Raw genomic sequence first — 23,901 nt, 5'->3', positions numbered from 1 at the left:
ATCATATAAATATAAATTCCGATCAGTTCATTCAAGTTTATTGTAACTAAGGTCAACTGTTAATCATTCCACAGAGAACAACATACACGCCCTTGAAACTAAGCTAAGATCGGCTGAATATTAATATGTCCCCTTGAATCTGTATGGGCAAGGATACCCAAATGGCTTTAAACCTACAAAATCGATGGGATGAAGAGCCACCGAATGATGAACAAGCTTAGCCTGTACCAATAAACATTAAGCGATTTTCATTTCTGAATAAATCCAATACTGAAGTATAGTGCCTTCATATTTCCTGTGAATACAATGGCAGCCTTCCAAGATCTTTCTTGACATATGAAACCAATGGTCATTCTCCAAAACACCTTTAGAATAAAAACGACCCTGTAACTAAGCATGTGTTCTACTGAGAAGAGAATATCATCTCTTTGTTTAACGTCTTCTTACATTAAATGAACGTTTAAGGAAACAGCCATCCAATATTTTTTAATTACAACTACATGAGGTTCCAAAATATCCACAGGCTGTTCTGTTGATGGATCTACATGGTGAAAACTGTTCATCTTCATTAGGGGCAAGAAGCTCAAGCAGCAGTACTTCAATCAATAAATCGATCTTAATTTTCATACAGTTTCTCACTCAACGGCTCACAATAGACAAGCAAATGATTTCTGTCGGGATGATTTGAAACCCCAGGCTGAGAAAAGTTTGGAAAAAGGAGTGCTGGTAGTGGACTGACCTGTGCATTGACATTAGCCCCAAATTCCAGAAGGCACTGTACCACCTCCTCTAAGCCCCAGCTGCCAGCCAGGTGAAGCGGGGTCTGCCCGTCCCTGGCCTCCTCGTCCCCCTCGCCGTTGGGCCCCGGCCGCCTGGGGCTGTTTACGTCACACCCGCTGGAGAGAGGAGCGACCGTCACACAAGGTCAGTGCCCTGGTAATCCCTGTCGACCCTCCTGCTTTCCACAATCGCAAATACCACCTCACTGCCATCTAATCAAGTCCCTGCCAAGACTATTTAGGAGTGAGAATAAGAGTACTCCATTTCACTACTTAAAGGTTTATGCTGTTTGCTTACGGTTGGCAGGGATCTGTCAACAGTCCGTGCGGACTGACGCTGCCCAAGACTGTGGGCAGGTCCGTACAAGGATATTTTTACTTGGTGTGTTAAAGTAAACATGACGGTGAGTTAAATAAGTTGTGACAAACTACACAATGGTGAGTCATGATACCTTGTAAATATAGTATGCTATGAATACACCTAGGTCTAAGGTGCAATATGAATGGTTTAGATTAAGATAATGCATAATGTAGCATGGCTTAGGCTAGCTGCAACTCCGAAGCAGTGTTCCATAACACAAACATGTGTACATTTCACCATCTAGACATGCTTGATGCAGACAATTATGTTCATTATGACAGCAAATTTGATAAGACTGAATATGATTTCAGTTAAAGTGTCGCAACAATGACTTGCTTACGAATTTAACTGAATTTGATTGGAACCCTTCTAATGGGCCGTTATAGCAGGAATGTGGGGGTCAGTAAAGCAAAGCAAACATGAGAAAACAGCTGGGGCAACAGCAGAGTACTGCTCTAAACTCTTTCCAAAAACAATGGAGATCACAGGGGATCATTCAAGGCAACAAAGCCACACTGTTTTGACAGCAGGCTCAGGCCTCGATTAGGCATCCGCATGTGCGTGAGCACAGCTTAGACTGATGAAGAAACAGCATCTTAAACCAACTGGACCACTGCAATTGGGTTTAAACTGGTTTTGAAGAAAAAAAGAAAAAAAGAAAAAAAAGATTTAAAATGGCCGATTTCACCCCAATAAAATTAATAATGAAGAACAGCAGAAGATTTAATTAACGACTGTATCCATATAATTTCCCAAAACACTTTAAATTACTTCCAATTACGATTTTAGATTTGTTTTGCCTTGCATTACTTCATTCACTACTTTGATTTATTCAAAAGCAGTCTCCTGGCTGGGTAGTCCAGCTACCCGGCAGACAGAAGGGCTGAGTTCTAGGCTAGAATGGGCATCGACAGTCTGAATGGCAGGTGTGATGTCAGAGCTGGCGGACCTGCGGATGAGGAAGCAGGCCGTGCTCTCGTTGTTCTCGTCGATGGCCCGGTGAAGCAGCGTCTGCTGGCAGCCTCCCGGCCCCGAGCTCCAGCAGGTGGCGTCGCAGCCGTGTCTCACCTGCAGACGCAGGGAGAGCGGTGAGACGCAGGGAGACGCAGGGAGAGCGGTGGAGATACAGGGAGACGCAGCGAGAGTGGTGAGACGCAGGGAGACGCAGGGCGAGTGGGGAGAGCGGGGGAGACGCAGGGAGAGCGGGGGAGACGCAGGGAGAGCGGTGAGATGCAGCGAGAGCGGGGGAGACGCAGGGAGAGCGGGGAGAGCGGGGAGACGCAGGGAGACGCAGGGAGAGTGGTGAGACGCAGGGAGACGCAGGGAGAGCGGGGGAGACGCAGGGAGAGCGGGGAGACGTGGGGAGACGCGGGGAGAGCGGGGAGACGCGGGGAGAGCGGGGAGACGCAGGGAGACGCAGGGAGAGTGGGGGAGATGCAGGGAGAGCGGGGAGACGTGGGGAGAGCGGTGAGACGGTTAAACAGAAGTGCTGACAAATGTAATTGCATTTTCAATCTTTATTTTGGGTCATCTTAATAGTTCCAATATTTGCCTGAGATAACATGAACACCAGGTCTTCTTGGTCTAATGCATTTGATATGGCACTGGTGATATTATGTTGGTTGGGGGCGGCTTGTAGCGTAGTGGTTAAGGTACATGACTGGGAGCCACAACGTCAGTGGTTCAAATCCCGGTCGAGCCACAATAAAAATGATCCGCACAGCCGTTGGGCCCTTGAGCAAGGCCCTTAACCCCACATTGCTCCCCGGGCGCTGCACTGTGGCTGCTCACTGCTCCTAGGTAACTAGGATGGGTCAAATGCAGAGGACAAATTACCCCACGGGGTTCAATAAAAAGTGTATCTTATAACATGAGATTAACATTTTTTTGCTGAAAGTGGGGGATTTTCACTTTCAATATAATGATAGGCTACTGGTCTAAGGACTAAGCTCTGGCCAACATTCGATAGAGCACAACACTTATAGCAATTACAGCCTTTATGTGACTTTTTCAACTTGCCTACTCAGTAATATTGCATGCAACACCATAAGTGAACTAACAGCTACAGATTTAAAGCACACAGAAATTCTGAGACAACTGTAATAATATATATATAATAATATATATTACATATAATAATAATTTAGCATTCAATTTCCTGCGGTGTTTGCATTCTTAACCCTCTGAAATGGCCCCAGAGTGCTTGCTAGTAGCTACTGTAGCTAGTCGATTGCTAGTTTAGAATGCAAACGGCGTATTGTAATATTGCGTGCAACATCTGTCTAAAATGGCACATTGCAAAGCTACGTTCAGTTTGCCAGTAGTTTGAATTCATGTGTGAACGAATACACACAAATCCTCTGTGAACCTTAAGAAACGACATAACGTTACAATAAGCCATAAGTGAACCAACAGCTACAGATTTAAAACACCTACAGATGCTTTGATAACTATAATACACATATTGATTGCTAGAACTACTGTAACTTGTCGACTGCTAGTTTAGAATGTAAACCGCAATAATATGCCTGGTGGTGAACGCACATTCACCACCACCACCACTTTAAACTGAGCTTACCATCTCAGCTTCAGAAAAAAATGATCAGTTATTGGTTAGCAATTTTAAACATTTACAACTCAGTTTCAGTTAACCATTTAAACGCTTAACCGTGTTAAACGTGTTTAAGACTTTGTGTTGTGGATTTACTGAACTGGCAAGAAGTATGGTGTCAAGAAGTGTGAAAAAAGGTCTATGTAACCACATCTAAAACAAGTAAGGACAAGTGCAACCACTGGCTTACACTTGCTTTTATGGCAAACAGTAATTATTGAGCAATGATTCAATATTTGCTCAGATTTCTTGCGGCACTGATGTAAACATCGCTTTTACACTCATATGACAGAGTGAATCATTTGCTCAAGGCTTAGTTCCAGTCTCCTTTAGGTCTCTTGGCATTTTTCAACCCAAAGGTCTGCAGACTCAAGCTAAAGGCATATTGTGCTAGACCGAATGGACACCGTTTATGGTTTTAAATCCGATTTACTTGCTGGCCCAAGTCCAGCTCATTGTACATCTGAAGATGTTTTCAGCAGAATGTTATTAATCATTAACCCAATGAGCAATTTCTGACTGAGTTTAGTACAGATATCACCTGCTACACTAAACAAAATAGCTGAAACCAGAATGGCCCCATAAATGTGCCCTGAAATGCAGTAGCTCTGGTCCCCAAAATTTTGAGCAGCACTAGCTTGCCTGTGTTTGACTTTTGCACGTGTGAAATCAATCTTACTGGGGTCATTTTTGGAAGGTGGCGAGTTGATTTTTCTAGGAATTGGATGGGAAAAAAGATGGTATACGTATTAGAATTTTATGGAATAGATACTTTAAGATATGTTTGTATGGTTATGAAGAGTTGACAAAATGCAAAGGCAAATTTAGATTTCAGCTGGCCTTTAAGCCATTATGGACTAAGGTGCTCTATGGTGCTCTACAGAAAGGCTTAGGAATCACAATGCATTTCAACAGTCATGTGTCTTTAAAAATGCTGTTAAAGGACATGTAACGCTGGGTCGCATCCGTCTGTTAAGGGAGATGTAACACGCAGGTCACATCCGCCCATAAGGGGTAACAGTGTGGAGGCGTTGGTTCACCAGAGTGGAGGCGATGTCCTCCAGGCCGTTCTCCAGGGCCAGCCACAGGGGCGGGTTCCCCTTCTCGTCCATCACCGACATGTCAGCGCCGCGTGTGCAAATGGCGTCCACCACCAGCGGCAGCTGGTTGCTGATGGCAAGCTGCAGGGCTGTCTTTCCGTCCTGGGTCCTGCCGAAAGCACGTCCGCGTTAGCAAAGCAGCTCCCAAAATCCTACTTCCTAAGACAGGGATACTCAAATCTGGCCCTCAAGGCCAGTGGTACTGCTAACCAGTACCTCGTTGTCCAAAATAGTTCCACTGTCTATGCTACCCCACCACTAGGTTGGTACATGACTGGTACCTGCTAGGTCGGTGATATGATTGTCCCCTGTGTAGTCTCATCAACTGTAAGTCACTTTGGATAAAAGCGTCAGCCAAATAACATGGCATATGCTAGTTAGCTTTTCTACCGGATTGGTAATTGATTAATGCCACGGATTGGCCAGAGGTGAGCTCAGCTGGTGTCCCAGATTCAAATCAGCCCAGATTACAGAAGAATGGAAATCAGCAGCACTCAGCACTCCTGGGCCAGTTTTCAGTATCCCTGCCCTTTTTTTGATAAATGTAGGCCTTCTTTGACAAAATTAGCCTCAAGTAAAAATGCTATATCAAAATGCACATCCATAAAAAAATGTTTATCCTTTACCACATACTTATTTCAAGTGAAATATACTGGCTACACTATATTGACAACCATGGGGGCAGCCTGTAGTGTAGTGGCTAAGGTACATGACTGGGACCAGGAACACTGGCGGGTCAAGCCCTGGTGTAGCCATGATAAGACCTGTGCAGCTGTTGGGCTCTTGAGCACGGCCCGTAACCCCATATTGCTCTATTGTCGATTGTCCCCTGCTTAGTCTAATCAACTAAGTCGCTTTGGATAAAAGCCTCAGCTAAATAACTAATGTCAGGTGACATGTACTACCTCTAGTGTTAGCCTGTGTGGATTAGGACACACCTGACATTAATGTCAGCCTGGTGCTCCAGCAGGAAGAGGGCACTCTTGCTGTCCTGCCGTTGGATGGCCATGTGTAGCAGGGTCTGTCCGGTAGACATGGTGTCGTTGATGGAAGCTCCCGATCCTAAGAGCTGAGCCGCGATGGTGTGCATGCCTGACAACAGCAACCAGCAAGGAAATCATTAAACCTTCAAGCAAGCATTGGTGCTTTAAACAAGCATTCAATCATTTTCATACTTCCTTACGGATTCATTTAATGTATTCTAACCACTGAGTACAAAGAAAGATGGATCAGCATTCAACTTATAAAAAAAAGATGCCCATGTAAACAATATAAGAGATTATAATACTACTGCAAAAAAAGCAAAGAAAAAAGCAGTAGCAGCAGTAATACTAGTGGTATGGACAATTATTTTTTATTTTGTCATAAAACCCATAAACAATTCTCGATAACCAAAAGCTAACCTGTCCAGAGGGCCAAGCCTAAGACAGTTTGGTCCACAGAGTCTTTGAGGCTGAAGTCAGGGATGATCTGCAGGTTGTTGGTAGCATGGAGTGCATTGGCTAAAGAAAAAAAAGGACAAACATTAGCCGTTTATAGCGGTTATCTCCACATTAACACTAGAAAGGCCAGGGTTTTTTACTACTTTTTTACAACTGTCAAGCCTGAACCCCAGCCTGGTCCTGCATTACAGCATTGAATTGCGCACCCACAATGGCCTACATTTATGTGTAATAAAACATGACAATTAAAGAAACAAAGTACAATACTTTTTAATTTCAGTACTGGCCGGTGTTAAAACGATGTTTCCGAAACGCTACCTTTCTGTTCCAGGATGACTGACACCACGTCAGGGTGGTTGTGCACGATGGCCATGTGGAGGGGGCTCTGCAGGAAGACGCCCTGGCCCCCCCGCTCCTCCTCGGGGAGGGCTTTCTGCGTCTGCAGGTTGGGGTTGGCCCCCTGCTGCAGGAGCTCGGCCGTCAGGTTGGCCAGACCGTAGCGGCAGGCTGTGTGGAGAGGGGTCTCGCCCTGCGGGAGGGAGGAATAATAATCATATCTTATTTAGCAGACACTTTTGTCCAAAGCGACTTACAGTGGATTAGACTAAACAGGGAACAATCCCCCCATTACATTACATTATTGGCATTTGGCAGACGATGTCCAGTTGATCAGACTAAGCAGGAGACAATCCTCCCCTGGAGCAATGCAGGGTTAAGGGCCTTGCCCAAGGGCCCAATGGCTGTGCGGATCTTATTGTGGCTACCCCGGGATTAGAACCACCGACCTTGTGTGTCCCAGTTATTTACCTTAACCACTACGCTACAGGCCGCCCGTAAAGCAATGTTGGGTTAAGGGCCTTGCTCAAGGGCTGAACAGCTATGCAGGTTTTATCATGGCTGCACAGGGGCTTGAACCAGCAATCTTCAGGGTCCAAGTCATGTAGCGCATCCACTAGCCTACAGGACATTAGGCCACTAGGGGTCACAGGGGTATTACCACGGTGTGAGCAGAAGCAGCGGAGCTCGTTTACGTTTAGGGGTTCAATAGACGCGTGGGACGTACCCATTTGTTGGTGTGGTTGACCTTGGCCCCGTGCGTGGCCAGGAAGAGGGCGGCGGCTTCGTTTCGCACTCCCGCTGCTCTCTGGAGGAGGCAGTTCTCTGTGGGGAGCGAGAGGGGGTGTACTGTAAGTTACTGTAGAATAACAACACATCATGCTACTGTGGAATGACATCACCCTTGCTACTGTTGAATGACATCACATCATGGCTATCCAAAAATCTTTCTAGTTTATCATTTGTACAATCAGTCTTACTACAACCATTTATTCTAGTGCCTTTAAAACACTATGAATTATTAGGACTAAACCTGTGTCTCTCCTAACATACATACACTATACACTTTACAGTTCAGCATGTTGTATGTTCAGAGATGGTCTTCTGCATACCACTGTTGTAATGTGTGGTTATTGGAGTCAGTCACATTCCTGTCAGCTTGATCCAGTCTGGCCATTCTCCTCTGACCTCTCTCATTAACAAGGTGTTTTTGTCCACAGAACTGTCACTCACGGGATGTTTTTAGTTTCTGCACTATTCTCTGTAAACTCTAGACTGCATGAAAATCCCAGGAGATCCGCGAGTGTATAAACCCTGGACTGTCAGCTGGCGATAAATGGCGCAATGCGCTCTTTAGCAGCCCAGCGAGCACAAAATGTTACTGGAATGTTCTGTGAATGCTAGCTGGGAGTGCAGTAAACAATCCGGGAGGTGGTGCACGCACGCGTGGGGAGGGTAGAGTCAGTACCTGCGGCAGTGTCAGGGGCGTCCGGGTTACTGCCTCGCTGGATAAGCCTGGCTGCAAAGCTGTTCTCGTCGAAGGAGGTGCCGTTCACCACAGGCGCCTCGTCCTCGAAAGGGTTTACCGATTGGTCGGAAGACACGGTGATGTACTGGAGGGCCAGCCAAAGGGCTGTGCTCCCTTCGTGGTCCTTCAGCTCCAGGTCCAACCTGGGCAGGGTTAGCGCACAGCAGCATTAGCACTCTGAGCTACATGCTAGCACTGCTACATGCTAGCACACTTCTGACACCCCTGGGACCTTTACAGTACATTTACATCAAGTCATTGAGCAGAAGCTCTTATCAAAAGCAAACAAAAAGGTTAAGCAAAAAGCAGTGATGAAGTCAAGTTATCAAGTACCAAGCCTACAACAAAACGTTAAGTGCCCTCTTAGGTAGAAAAGTGAGCTAAAGCATACTGTCCTAGAAGCAGCATATAATGGATTGAGAATAGGCCATTATCAGCATAGATATGCCCAGGGGATCCCAGCAAAGTGAGCCTGAGAGAGATGTGGAGCTTACACCATGAAAATCGGCTAAAGCTCCTTCTATGGCCAGTAATGAAGAAATATTGTGAAGATTTTCAAAAGGTTTCAAAAGTTGGAGTGAGAAAATGCACCATAATGTGTAGAAATAAGATAAAATGTTTAAAGCCTCTTATTCATGCGTTATGTCTCTTATTATGTATACGTGAATGTGCAATAAGATCTTAGACTTAAATTGGTCTCTTCACTTTGGATACATCACCATTACCAGTAGAGGCATTACATTACATTACAGTCATTTGGCAGACGCTCATATCCAGAGCGATGTACAATAAAGTGCAAATCATAACCAGGGACAAGTGCACTGAAGAGAGGAAGAGGAAAGTACAGTTCCAAGATCACATGAAACTTGAACCCTTGAACTTTCTAACTAGCATACCACGGTTGGCAGCCAGAATACCCCGAATACAAACATAATTATACATAAGTGCAATTATAACCTATAGAATACACATGTCTAATTATAGCAGTAGAGGCCACTGTGATACTCACTGCTTGCACTGTAAAAGCTGGTTGAAGACCGGCTCATTCCCAGATACCACTGCTTCATGTAAAGGGGTTCTGTGGACAGGAGAGAAATTCAAATCTCAGTATCTGAGCATGCACGGCTTTCAATGAAATCTCGTGGAAAAACATTAAGTCAAAGAGCACATGTATTTAGCACATATATTGTATAAGTGCCTCATTTACCAAGACATTTAGCACAAGCAAAACCTTTCAGTGCACACAATACTAATAACACAACCAACTGTTAGGGAACTGAAGTTTAAGATGAAATATGTTGAATTCCCGAATCCAGCAGTTTTAACAACTCCATCGTTTACGTTTAACGTTCGGCACTGTGAATACTGAACACAAGCGAATTAACAACTGATAAACTGGCTCACTCATTCAACATGCAAAATGAATACATTAAAATGTAATTGTATTCATTATCACAAAAAAATATCTATTTATATTACTCAATAAATAATTTGTTGATCGGCAGAGAAACCTGTTGGATCACCCTCAAAAAACGAAAAACTCAAAAATTTAATTTTAATTATTAAATTGTCACAACAACATATTCAATGTCTATTCATATTCTAGTCTGACACAACAATTGGTGCAAACATGCCATGACCAATCACTGGTCACGTTATTGTTTTGTGTGTGCTAAGGATTACATGTGCTAAAGGTCCTAGTAAACCAGGCCCCAAGTATTTGTAAAGGCAGAGTTGTTTCAAGAATAGATGCACAGGTCACTCTGAAAACTTCCTTAAAACTGCAGGAGTTGAAGGCCTGCATGCTTCGCTGCAGGGCCCTGTACTCGCCTGCCTTTGCTGTTCTGCATGTTGGGGTTAGCCCCGGTCTTGAGCAGGGCTTCGGCGATGCGGGCCATGCCGTTCATCACCTCCCCGGCATGCTTTTTGGGACTGAAGGAGCAGACCAGGTGCAGGGGCGTCTCCACCGCCCCCACCGTGGCCGCGTTGACCTGGGCCGAGTGCCGGATCAGGAAGGTGGAGGCAAACTCGTCACCTGCGGTCAGAGTCAAGCACGGGTTATACTTCCCGCATTCGATGGACGTACGGGATTCCCATCAAACATCAAAACTGCAACGAGCATGCGTTTATACTCTTCACATTTCACTCATATGATTTTCCTTTATTTAAACTCGGGATACACATTAAGAACAGGTGCCCGCTTTCACACACAAACCAATATTATCCCAAACTCAAAGTTGTGCTATTGCCCTGTGGGTGCGTCCGTGTGGTTAGAAAATGTAGGGTGTGCACAGAACGATCATGGACAGCCGTGCAGACGCTTTGGGAGGGGTGTTTTTCCGGATGTGACATCGTTTCGCCCTTGCGGACCCTTGACGACGCGTTAAGCATAAATCAAGCTTCAGTGGGACATAAAACCTGGGCTGTTCAGACAACAGCTGCAGCCAACGTCCTGACCTAATCAACTTCACTCTCATTAATGGCGGGACTTCATTCTGCATATACTTTAAACTGTTGTAATAAATAATAAAATGAGACAACTGTCCTAACATTGTCTACAATTACCACAGGGATTTTACACCCAATTTTTACTTTCTCACCAAATGTGGAACATCCAAACAAATTTGCAAGGCTGTCCCTATAAGAGGGTGGGGGGGTTGTGCCAACTGAACAAGCATACCCATCTGTGTGAAGCTACTGTGCTTTTGACTTGCACACTTGCACAATGTGCCAAAACACAAATGGTTTTTATCGTACCAAGTGTAAAGTACAATAAGGTCTCAGCTCCACTGGGGTTACAGTGGACTACACCGCTTTGTTAAGGGTGAGTGTTTTATGGCCGACTCTCGCACCTCTTTGGATGGCTTTGTGCAGGAGGCTCCAGCCACTTTGGTCCACCATGTCCACGTCTGCCTTGTTGTTGACCAGGGTAGTGGCGATGCTCTCCAGCTTGCGGGACAAGGCCAGGTCCAGAGCCAGGTCCCCGTTGTTGTCCAGCTCATTCAGCTTCCCCGGCAGCTGGAGGAGAAGGGGCCGAGGGCCGGGCAATGAGTCCAAGACCCCCTTTACACTTAGCATTAAAGGTCCCATACCCCGTTCCAGTGTTTTGCTTTAGGTCCTGATATCCATAAGAAGATGTCTGACTGGCTGGTAAGCTCAAAACAAACTGAATGCAGTCTGTGCTGAGCACTTGGATTTGTTCTGGCTGCAAGGGGGTCTACACTGAAGCAAATGAGCTTATCGTTGTGATGTCATAACTTCACTGAAATCCAACGGCTTGTTTAAATGCAAAACATTTTCATACGGATTGCACACTTATTTGGGGACACCTTCAACTCCTTTATAAACCACATAGCACGGGAAATGTAATTTTCCAATATGGGACCTTTAACATACGCCTTGGGTGATTATATAGGGCTCGACCACATAAGAATCAGAGCGTAAATGCACTAAAGCCGTATTGAGGACAGATTGACATCTAATCGCCCAGTGAAGGTGATCAGGCATGCATTGTTATCACATTGCACATGTGTAAATGCAAACATGTTTTCAATCCACATGCAACAACTACATAATCGGGAATACGCGTTTGTGTAGATTCACAACCAGCCACCACTGTCTTTCAAAGGACCCTAAAAAATAACACTGTAGCCTTAGCCTACAACAAGTCAGTCACAAAATCTTTCAAGGGACTAGTGCACTAGGGAGAGGAGAATGTCTTGAGTGCGGTTGTTTGGCAAGAAGAGAGATAGGATCTCAATGCGGGCAGTAGAGACTCATATCAATGCCGGGTATAAATGTAATCCATACATTCATACAAGCAACATAATATCCATGTACGAGACACATGTTAATGCCACTTGTACAGGGGGTCCAACAGAAACAAGCCTGCACCCAACAAATGCACTCAACACCCTTCTGTAAGAGATCAGAGATTAGAGTTCAGGTGAAGACAACAGCTTCCGTCATTCAAAATGACTGAGTTCCATGAATAAACCAGCAAGACTGACCAAACTGAACAGCTAGGACCGAGCATTTTGAAACTGCCCATGAACATGTACACCAGGCAATGCTTGACTATATGAAAAATAAGTCACTGCTGAACAGTTTGTGCCCATGTTTCGTTACCTCAGCAGGCTCGGTGCAAGAAATAACTCTGCCTTTCTAGGTTTTAATGACACTTACAGGGCTCATTTTGATCTGTTAGCGACTGAAGGTCAACAGTAGCACATTTTCACACCAGGTAATCATTACACTGGGTTGAGCCTGCCTGCTTGTATCTTCAGGATCACCAAAACATCATCTGAGGGGTTTCATCCATGCTCCTTATAAATCCGAAGCACAACGCAACATGTTAATTAAGACATCAATATCCTTGCTGCAAGAAGGTAGAAAGCATTTGTGCTTGAAGATACAAATTATTGGACTTGCTTTGGAAAGTATAATGAGGAACAGGTGGAAAAAAAACATTCAGAGTGACACAGGGCATAAAACATTCCGCTATGAGTTAACTGAAAAATAACCAATGGCAATTGAGCAGCGTGACCAGCACACATACAGCAAATGCATTTTGATTAAGGCGATCCTGTAATAAGGCCTGGCTGTGACCAGACACACTTTACCTGACTGACTGTTCAGGCCGGACTGGCGTAAAGACCATACCTGTGAGTCCATCTCGATGAGGTAGAGGAAGACCACGTCTTCCCGCTCCACTTTGATGGCCTTGTGAAGCGGAAACTCTGTCTTAGACTTGATCATCTTGTAAAGCAGCTGTGCGCTCATGGTGCTGAAGTCCTCCTTCCTCAGGTCATCCTGTGAGGATACGTGGAACGGGTCAGGGTGCGCAGAGTAAGAGAACAACATCTGAGCAGCAACGCACTTTACAATAAGGGTTACGTTACAGTTAAGCATGAGGTATCAATTTAGAATCTTGTTTAATGCTCTTTTATGAATTACAAGTATGAAATTCGACATTCAAGTATGTTTCGAGGCACGTTTTCTCACGTTAATGATGATATGATAGCTTTAATCAAAAGGTATGAAATTTTGTCCATTCAAATGAAGGTAATCACACTAATCCACTAAAACTTTAGAGACGGTGCAGGAGTAGCAGCTGACTATGCTAGAGGACTGAAGCATGCAAGCTTGTCTGGTATATTGGAACCTATGAAATACTCTCAAAAAGTGCAAGCCCCACCTTCAGGTCTTTGTTTGGCTCAATTGCACCAGGCAAGATCAACCACAGAAAAGTACTTAAATCCAAAACAATTACATATTTGGCCCAGGTCTGGTATGGATCGGATCCCTCTGACATTATGAATGAGAACATTTGATGTACAAAGACAAGAGACTCACGTTACGTGCATACATCAAAAACATTATAAGGGCCATTCCATGCCAACTCAGGAGTCATAACATGGTCAGGAAGCTGCGCCACAGCACCTCTTCGATTTTTGTCTTTTTATGTGTGTGTAGACAATTATGAGACATAGACTTCAGGAAACCTTCAGCTTCATAACCCATTCTGTTTTCCCATTTTGTTGGGTGTCGCAATGAAAAACACGTTGTGGCACAAAATGTGCATTTCCATAACTTTGGCCTAAATCATTGTAAATTCGTTTTGGGAGATATTTGGCCCTAAAAAAAGTTCACCAGGTAAACTACTTTTAGAGTCATCTTATTTGTAAATGAGTCATCTGAGAGCACTTTCCCATAGTGTAAAGATGAACATAGATCCAATAGTGCTGACATATGACCCAATGAATATTGAATTTGGCAATTTTGGCACATTTACACCGGCCCAAAACTGAAATTTCAACCGAACCTCTAGATTACATCCTTTATCAACTTTTCTAAAAATAACTAAGTGGGTTTGGCTCATACAACACTTCTAGCTACCCTATCCACTTTTTTATTTGCATAGCACTTTTCACAGAAGACTGTCACAAGAAGCATTACCAAGTACAGGGAAGGAAAAAGGGGAAATTCATTTTGACCACATATTTCACATCATACCACTCATTTTCAGTACAAAATAGTCATTACTCAAATTATGTTATCCGACGATAACAGATGAGTATTAACTTGAGATTTAAATGTTTAAATTTTTTCAATTTTATGTTATATTATTAATCTTCATGACATCTGTGGACAGCCAAAAAGGAAAATAATAAATTAACTTTCTAGTTCCAAAATCCAAATACTTGGCTCAAAACAATGAGTTAATAAACAACTGTGTTTTGAACCAGACAATACCAGGAACAGAATTATCTCTTCCAATAATATCTACGGTATATCACTGCATATTAAATGCCTCTTTCTCTCTTTCTGTGTGCATCTCTGTGTGTACATGATTACACATGATTATATTGCCTGAAGGGACAGCAGTGTCTGAAAAGGACGAAAGCGATCACCTACAATGAGTTCAGGCAGGAGATTATAATAATAATGGGAAGTGCTCCACCCATTTCTCCAAAACGTCTGTAATGGGAGCACGTTCACCTTTCTCACAGGTCTTGTTTCATGACTGTCAAATCAATTAACGCCTGAGATAGGTTTGCAGAGAGATAGTAGTGTGGAAAATAGTACGGCCTGACTCGGCATCCCATAAGCCAGCAGTTGGCTCATTACAGGATCTGTACAGGCCAGCATGAAGCAATAGTTCCATGTAAAGCATACAGGCCTGTTTCTAGCTTCTTCTGACTACCGCCATCTCGGTTCCATATTCATCACCTCAAGCTTAACAGCAGATTTCATGCCTTGGATGTGTGACACTGCATATCTGGTGGGCTCATTCTGGTTATGTTCTCAGTTCTCAGTGCTCTGCCTTGCCTTTCATAAGTGGTTTCCATGATATATTGCCATTTTTTTACATTAAGATGATGGTTTCTGGAGACACAAAATGCAAGAAAGTTTCCTTACCCAATGGCTGGCGATGATCTCTCCACAGTAATTCATCAGGGTTGTGGCGTTTAGCTCCTCGGCTGTCTGGTAGAACCGAATGCAGTTTCTCACATTCACAGATGACATCACGCCTTTCTCACACCTGTCCAAGAGCAATGCAAGAGATGTGTCTGCTGTCATAAGCAAGGCTTTGTATAAAGACTGACTTTTCAAGAGGATAAACTACGCACTAGCATAGCATATTATGGAGAGCATACAGAAGGTCCAGGCAACATGCAAATCCAAGACCAGTGGTCTTCAACCCTAGTCCTGGAGAGCTACAGTGTCTACTGGTTTTTGATGTCACCCAAAAAAAACAGGACCCAGTTGCTGACCCAAGTAACCAGGTGAAGCAACTTAACTGTGATCAACTGCTCTAATTGATTAAGTGAGCGCAGAGTAACAATGAAAACCAGCATATCATGTGGCTCTCCAGGACCAGATGACCACAGGCCTAGACAAAGTCCAATGTGAACCTGTAACCCCCCTGGGAAGCAGGTACAGGGGGAGAAGAAGAAAAAAAAAAAAAAAAAAACACAGAACCGACAGTTACCTTTCCCTCAACTGCTGAAGCTGGAAGCGGTTGGCCAACTTCATAAGGTCGATGAGGAAGGCGTCATCCTCACTAAGCTCCAGCTCGTCCGTGTACGCCCAGCGCAGCATCGCCACGGCGACCTCGGGATTGGCATCTGCGGGTGCAGAGGGATGATCAGGGGGAAAGTGTGGGAACCGCGTAATTCCCTGTTCACCGTGTCAGTACTGGCAGGAGACTCTCTGCAGAGGCTTGCACTGCACAGGACTCACCTGATAAGTCGAGCTCCGTTGTGGAGGCCAGGTTGGCCAGGCTCCAGACTTCGCTGCGGGCTGCCAGCACAAACTTATGAGCGCTGTATGTCGTCTCCCCCACCTTCACCTTCAGGTCACTGCCAAATGAAGAAAAACTCATTTCAATACACATGTATAGTCTGGTATTTTTGTTGTTGTTTGAATGTAGTCATACTTGCGTCCTTGCTTTCAATCTTACTTCCAAAAAAAGCACAAGGTGCATCCGTAACTGTAACCATTAACATTTCAGGCTGTGGTTCTCTGCAGAAATTACATGCGACACGACATATGATAACTCAATATGATAACAGCTCACACAGAGCTCAAGAAGGTAGATGTAGACCCAAAATACCAGAGAAAGTAACACTGTAAAGGTTCATTCTACAACTAGAAAGAATGCACTTAATAGAGTGCAGACCTCCACCAAAGTACAATTTCCCCTCTCATGAATGTGCATAGCAAATCCTTTGCCAACCAAGTCATTACTTCACAGAGGTGCTGCAGATGGGGCCATGGGGCCAACAAAATCAATAAGCTTCTTCCTCCTGAATGAATGAGCACAGAAAACTTCATGGCAATCCAGCCCACACATTTCCGGATATTTCGATCAGAGACGGACAGACGGAAGAACGGACGGACAGACGCCATTACATAATCGCCTTGCCGGAGGTAATAAGTCAAACTATAACAGACATGGAGTGGAATTGCGATTTGGCAAGGTCAAACTGCAGAGTGCGATGCCTCTCATCCCACACCATCTGCTGCACTGATTGGTCAGAGAAACCAGGCCACTGATCACCCAATAGGACACATTTCTCAAACACTTCTATAGATGAGTCAGAGGGAAGATGTGTGTCGCCCTCACCTGTACTGGTCCTGTTGGTACAGCTCCCCCACGATGGTGAGCAGGCGGCCGATGAACGACTCGCTGCCGCTGTCCTGGTTGGCCTGAGCAGCCAGCATGGCGCAGCGCCGCTCTGTCTCAGCCAGCTTCTGCTGCATCTTCACGTACTCCTGCCGCAGAAGGGCAAGGTGCTTCTGCAACTTGGCCACCTCCTCTGGGGGGGGAAGAGCCAAAGAGAGTCAGTGTCAAAGTGTCAGTGCAAAGGTCCGCCCTTTCACCCAAAGGGCATACGTACAAGACCAAGCAGCACAGGGCTCAGGCTATTGAGTGACAGTCTTTGACGGTCTCGCCCAACTCTACTCAACTACTCGTCCTGCAGGCCGTAGTGTCTGCAGGTACTCGCTCCGACTGCGCTACACCGCCTGATTTCACAAATGATTTCACCTGCTTGGTTAAGGGTAGCCTGTAGCGTAGTGGTTAAGCTACATGACCAGCAAGGTCGCTGGTTTGATTCCGGGTGTAGACACAATAAGCCACAATAAGATCCGCACATCCGTTGGGCCCTTGTGCAAGGCCCTTAACCCTGCAATGCTCCAGGGGAGGATTGCCTCCTGCTTAGTCTAGAATCAACTGTACATCACTCTGGATAAGAGCGATGGGGGGACATGGCTCAGGCAGTAAGAGCAGTCGTAGGGTTGCCGGTTCGATCCCCCACCCGGGCAGTGTCGAAGTGTCCCTGAGCAAGACACCTAACCCCCAAATGCTCCTGACGAACTGGTCGGTGCCTTGCATGGCAGCCCATCGCCGTTGGTGTGTGAGTGTGTGTATGAATGGGTGAATGAAAAGCATCAATTGTACAGCGCTTTGGATAAAGGCACTATATAAATGCCAACCATTTAAGAGCGTCTGCCAAATGCCATTAATGTAATGTAATGCAATTACTGAAGTCAGGTGGTGTAGTGCACGGTTGAAGCGAATGCCAGCACACAATGCGGCCAGCAGGATGTGGTATGGAGCAGCGCTGGTCCAGCCTACATTAGGCATCCCTGCAGAAAAACCCAAGTTGATTTTCAGGCTTTCCTCCAGCACCCTACTAAAAAAGTTTAATTTCAAAACACAAAAACAAATTTAACCATGTTGTAGACATAGTTCATCCATAGTTCATAATCTTGACCCTTCATATTGCATAGCATTACAGTTCAAATAGAAACTCAGCAGAGTACTAGATGTGTTGTTGCATCTCAGTTACAAACCCATATGCCCATAAATAAGTTTTTTGATCCTTTCCACACAGGATTCTGTCCACTACACAGCACTGAGGCCGTGCTCATCAGAGTTTTAAATGACTTTTCCTCTCGGCTGACACCGGTTTTTTTTTTTTTTTTTTCTCTTCCAACATCCTCCTCGACCGCTATTAGCCACAACATTCTCATCTCATGCCTAGGCTTCATCCTTGGTCTTACTGATACCACTAGTCGGGTTCACATTCTACCTCACTGACCAACATTTCATCACTTTTGCGAATCACAAATCCTCCACAGACCCCATCACTAACGGTGTCCCCCAAGAATCAGTTCTGGGCCCCATTTTATTCATTATCCACATGCTTCCCCTTGGTCAAATCATTCACCACCGTTGACAAAATTTTCACCGTTACACCAATGGTACACAAATGTATGTTACCTGAAAGTCACAGCCCTGCCCTGCCCTGCCCTGCCCCCACCCACACTCACAGCTTGCATTCATGACACAAAGCTCTAGATGACCACCAATTTCCTGAAACTTACCTGTGGCAAAAGTGAAATGATCCTAAATCTACCAAAAACCATGACCTCACAAATCACCAACCTCTGTCTCAACATAGATGGCTTCATAGCCCAACCCGCCACAACTGTCCGTAACCTTCGCATCACCTTTGATTAATCTCTCGGCTTTGCACCCCGCATCATCTCCCTCACCAATAATGCATTTTTCCACCGCCGTCAGACTGCAGCAGTCCGTCCATCGCGCACCCTCTAAGATGCTGAAACCTTGGTTCACAAATTTCTAACCTCCCATCTCTATTACTGCAATGGCCTTTTCTGTGGTCTCCCAGGTAAAACACTTTTACTGTGTGTTCTAAACTCAACTGCTAGAATACTCACACACAGCAAGAAACCTGCTCACATCACCCGCATCCTCTGCTAGCTGCACTAGTTACCCATTACCTCACGTGTACACTACACTACACTTCTCACCACCTACAAAGTGCCAATGGTTTGGCACCTTCCTACTTCACTGAAGTACTCTTTCCCGAGACCCCTGTTCGCACTTTCAGGTCATCTAGTGCCTAAAACCAGGCTATCTTTTATGGGTAGGTTGTTCAGTGCCATGGCCCCCAAACTCTGGAATACACTACCTCAAAATCTCTATGCCAGTAGCAGCATCGCAACATTCAAATCAACATGGAGCAGCCTGTAGCCTGTAGTCTAGTGGCTAAGGTACATGACTGGGACCCGAAAGGTTGGTGGTTCGAGTCCTGGTGTAGCCACAATAAGATCCGTGCAGCTGTGGGCCCTTGAGCAAGGCCCTTAACGCCACATTGCTCTGGGGGGTTGTCCCCTGCTTAGTCTAATCAACTGTGAGTCACTTTGGAGAAAAAGCGTCAAATAAATAACAAAATATTAACATTCAAATTTCTCTCATTCCGTACCTCAGGCATATCCCATTTCCCTTTCTTTTTTTAACCCTAACCCTTGGTTTCCTCCTCTCCCTGGTTTCACTAAATAAAACTACAATATAAAAAGATAATAAAAACATAATGGAGGAACACCGGGTAAAAAGCATACTTATCCAGAAATGACATTCAAATTGAACGAGCATCAAATTTGAGAGCAGAGGAGCCCTGTCACTTGCATAAATGGATGATGGATTACTTAAATTTCACTTCACATAAGAGATAATAGGTGGCTCAGCCGATAAAGACAACATGAAATTAGAGTTACAGACAAGCTGAAATTGCTAGTTGCTACCTTTCTGAAAATTAATATGATGTTTCGTCAAATATACAGCGTGTACAGAGGAATTTAAATGAATAACTGTCCAAAAAGCAAACTATTTAGCCCAATGAAAACTATATTAGTAGTCTAAACATTTCCATTAAAACATTACATGGAAATGAGGCCAGTTAGTATTTCATCAGGCAAGCTGAGCATAATCACATGGTGCAAGCCGGTAATCAGAGAAATTAAATTCGTAACAACAAGCAGAGGAAGGATGACAGGGTTCCCCCCGGCTTCTGAAGCAAGGCAGGCCTGCTCCAAGTTTCCCTTTCTTGCATTCATCCATAAGTTTCAGTTTATGGAGAACAGCTGAGCAGGCAGCTTATGCCCCTCCCACTCTGAGGCCCAAACGTTTCCTGCTACTCTCTCCACTCAGCATTGACCGCGGAATTGAGGAAATCACGGGAAAGCCTGCGCTGTCTTGCGCCAGTCGAACTACAGGAAAGACAAATGCTGCAACAGCAAGATATGCGGTGGCAGGCAAAGACAAAACCGACAGTGCTACCTTTGCCATGTCGAAATGCCTTTACTTGCACGGGATTAAAAAGACTGATGTTAATGCGAAAAGGAAGCCGTCCGTGTGCATGTCTGGAATTTTCTACCTCCAGCTTGCCAAACTATAATCAGACAGAGAAGTCAGAAAAATGCAGCTCTAGTGTTTGTCAAGTGCAATGTGTAATGAGCTGTGTACAAGGAAAACAAATTGTTTTTTGTTTTTCATCTGAACACATATTCTTTGTATATAGGCTAGAACCTGACATAGTTTCAAGAAAGACTATTGCTATTCCCTCTCAGGAAAGACCAAAATGCTTTATAAATTCCAGCAAGTAGGCCCTAATCATAATATAATTATACTTCCTAGAATCTGTTGTTCATTGTAATGGACAAAAAAGGACATTTAAGGCAGAATTGCCGCAAATTCATTTAGTGGAGAGCAAGGTAGTGCATTCACTGATTTGCATGAGCAATCATGCTAGATCTAGCTATTCTAGTTAAAATTCCCAGACCTACGGCTTATTAGAATCAAGCCAAAGGCTACCTACTGTGGAGGACCCGGCCTAGCCGCCTGATGAGAGATTGACAGAAGAGGGGTTAGGCAGGAATGCATTGTTAACCCCTAGCACACACCATTGAGGTGGTAGTAAGAATGCCCATAAGAGGAAAAATATGTGGTTCAGAGATAATGTGCAGCCCTACTTGTCAGCAGAGGAGTCTGAAGTCGGAGGACTTAGATTTAGGGTACTAAACTGAGGCCATGCATAGAATGTGTTCCAGCATGACCTTGGAGGAGACTCAACATGCTGAACAAGTGATTGGTGACCCAGGGGGTCTGGCTTTCAAAGAAACGGTAAATATAATAACATTCTTGGTTGAGAAGTGTGGGCTTGCTCCTACAGGGGAGGAACATAAGGCCTGGTTAAAGCAAAGAGATGAGGAAAACAATGTGGACGATTGGGAAATAAAAGAGTATGAGGAGATGGAAAGATGTCGGAAAGATAAGGAAAAAGGGAGGGATGTTAATACCGAAAGAAGATTAAGAGGCTTTAAGGGCCTCCCTGATTATAGCACTACTCATAACTGAACAAAGAGCAGCTCATTGGTTACATCTAAATATCATTAAAATGGCTCTTTATTTAAAGCCGTTACATTCAAAGGCAAGTAATGTTGTATTCTTAAGAATCATGAATAAGGTTGTCACAGACCAAGTATTGTAACAGGAATGCACATCAAGCTACCAAGCTCCCACTACTTGTATATCGTTGCAAAGAAATAAAAGAAAATAAAGACATAATTTAGAAAGCAGAGGCAACACCCAGAAGACCAATTGAACAGCCAATGACTGCTATTGACTTGGAATGTAATTTAATTGACGACATTTAATTGTTATTTAATCCTTTCGCGTATTCAAGAGACAAATGTTAGCAAACAGGACAGTGAGCAGAAATGGACTGGCAATTTACCAACAGGAAAGGAACAGCTCGCTTTTAGCTGCCGAGCCACCAACCAATTTGCGATTAAGGACCGTCCATCTCCTATCTTAGCTTAACATTATGACTTCTGGCTGACAAGATATAGGGAGCCCTCATTGTAAAACAGACATTCTTTGTATACTAGCCAAACACTGCTGTTAGTGAACTAATCAGCTGGGGAAATGGAATGGATACATTTTAATTCGCCAACGTTAGCTAGACTAGACCAATAGAGTTCACATGTTATGACGTTAATATTTCTGGACACATGATGATGCCGTGTTATTATCTGTTCAAATTAGCTTGCAGACTAGCTAACTTAGGTATCAAAACAACATACAAGGCAAAGAGTAGCCATCATACTATGCGTATGATGGGTATATCTTATGTATCCGAACCAGCTAACGTAAGCTACCAACAATAAATTCGAAATCAGACAAAATGATGTTCGGCAATATCACAAGCTCTCAAAGTTAGGGTAGCTGCGTTGGCAGGTCGTCGTAGCCGACAGTAGTAAACAATGTACTAACGATTAGCTAGTTGCAATTCAAGTTAAAGGGCATTCAAGTTAACGTTAGCTAGGTTGTTTCATCAAACATTCCAGCAAGTGATAGCTGAAATTAGTAAAAAGGCGGGGATTCTGGACATGACTGCTTAATAAATAATACCCAACAATCAAAAATGACTTTAAAATATAGAACATTTAAACAACACACATGAGGGCTAATTCACACGGTTTCTTTTTTGTAATTTCTTTTGTTGTTAATCGTGCAAAGAAAACTACCCAGTAAATCCCGTGGCATTCAGCACTAACACCACCCAATTCCCCACCTGATTGTGTGAAGCAAGCTGTGGCTAACAAGCTAGCTAGTATCAAGCTAACCGCTAGCTTCACGAAATAGAATACGTACTACGACAGTAAAGCAGAAATAAATCATAGGTTGCTCATTTAAACTTTTGCACAAAATATTCAGTAAATTGTTATAAGCACCTCAGATAAAGGGACACGATTTAACATATGGGAAAGAATCGTAGGGCGGTGAAAATATGTTCAGAAATCATTCTCATACCTTCAGCCATGTTGGGTCGGGAACTGTTCCGTCTTCTATCGCGAGAGGACGAATGAGCAGGGCAGGGCCAGCTGAGAGGAGCGAGGAGAAAGTTTCTGAATACGAAGGAAGAAGCCGTAGGTCTTTGCAGGAGACAGAGAAGGCAACGCGATGGTGAACCAGGCTGAATCTTTTACAACGGCAAGTGACTGTCTACCTGAGGACTTTGCCCGCTTTTTGCATAGTGCATACAAAACTAAACAAGACTGATACCTTGTAGCCGGTCCGCGAAATAGACAATGTTAGCCATATAGATAACTGGTATTGATCTCGTTAATCCAGAAGAGGTGCGCCATCTAGCTGGATTTGATTCAAACAACAGTGTTATTGTGGAAGATGTTACAGTTTTATAAAATGATATTCCTTGATATTTCAAACTGTAACGAAGATCCAGACTGGTTCCTTCCTCCCACGTTTCATTTATATTTCACAGAATATAATTGGCTTGAAATTAAAGTTGAGCTGGGAATGTTTATATGAAATTGGTGCTATGCAATAGGCCAAGTTGTTGCATTGCTTGGTTTATGCATGTTTACTCGTAATCTCGCTGGCTGGGGGTGAATTGGATAAGTGGCCCTTGTCTGAACTGTAGCCCACTCTTGTATTCTCTTCTGTTCAGGTGCATAACCCAAAGTAACATTGGTTAGAACTCCATATTATAGATAGGGATACAATTAAAATAGCTCAGAAGTGAAAAGGTACCAGGTCTCTCAAACGGCTCATCAATTATTTGGCTAGAATATTCCTTTACACAGAGAGCCTTAATGGTGGGTCCACTATTCATATAGATATCCAACATTTTTGTTGTTGTTGTGGAGATGTTTCATCACAGTACAGAGAGAAGTATCCTTTACAGAAATTAATTTGATCTGTAATAAGAATTCTACTGTGGATTTCTGACTTCTGCTTTTTACTACCACAGCACAAGCTACAAGTTACAGCTACAGTTCCTCAGACTAAATTTCCCAACCTGGTCATCAGATAATAATACTAATTTGTTATTTAGCTATTTT

General features: G+C 44.1%; 1 protein-coding gene across 2 annotated transcripts in view; it reads right to left on the bottom strand.

Moving 5' to 3' along the window:
• ankfy1 (ankyrin repeat and FYVE domain containing 1) overlaps nucleotides 1-23,109 on the bottom strand; it is a 29,435-nt gene extending 6,326 nt beyond the window's left edge. Inside the window, exons 1-17 of one of the 2 annotated variants that reach the window (XM_061247725.1) lie at nucleotides 22,850-23,109; nucleotides 16,790-16,982; nucleotides 15,904-16,022; nucleotides 15,653-15,788; nucleotides 15,079-15,202; nucleotides 12,820-12,969; nucleotides 11,010-11,175; nucleotides 9,988-10,192; nucleotides 9,167-9,235; nucleotides 8,098-8,300; nucleotides 7,357-7,454; nucleotides 6,612-6,822; nucleotides 6,255-6,353; nucleotides 5,790-5,943; nucleotides 4,792-4,960; nucleotides 2,090-2,208; nucleotides 740-896 (exon numbers count right to left, since the gene is read on the bottom strand). In XM_061247725.1, the coding sequence (XP_061103709.1) occupies nucleotides 740-896; nucleotides 2,090-2,208; nucleotides 4,792-4,960; nucleotides 5,790-5,943; nucleotides 6,255-6,353; nucleotides 6,612-6,822; nucleotides 7,357-7,454; nucleotides 8,098-8,300; nucleotides 9,167-9,235; nucleotides 9,988-10,192; nucleotides 11,010-11,175; nucleotides 12,820-12,969; nucleotides 15,079-15,202; nucleotides 15,653-15,788; nucleotides 15,904-16,022; nucleotides 16,790-16,982; nucleotides 22,850-22,859 (2,382 nt within the window). In that variant the 5' untranslated portion in view covers nucleotides 22,860-23,109. The other variant, XM_061247726.1, reaches the window with a different exon arrangement.
• Nucleotides 23,110-23,901: the final 792 nt, after the last annotated feature.

Source organism: Conger conger, chromosome 7, assembly GCF_963514075.1.
Source record: "Conger conger chromosome 7, fConCon1.1, whole genome shotgun sequence".
In the NCBI taxonomy this organism is placed as follows: domain Eukaryota; kingdom Metazoa; phylum Chordata; class Actinopteri; order Anguilliformes; family Congridae; genus Conger; species Conger conger.
The sequence above is the reverse complement of the archived record's forward strand: the minus strand, read 5'-3'. Positions and strand labels throughout refer to the sequence as shown.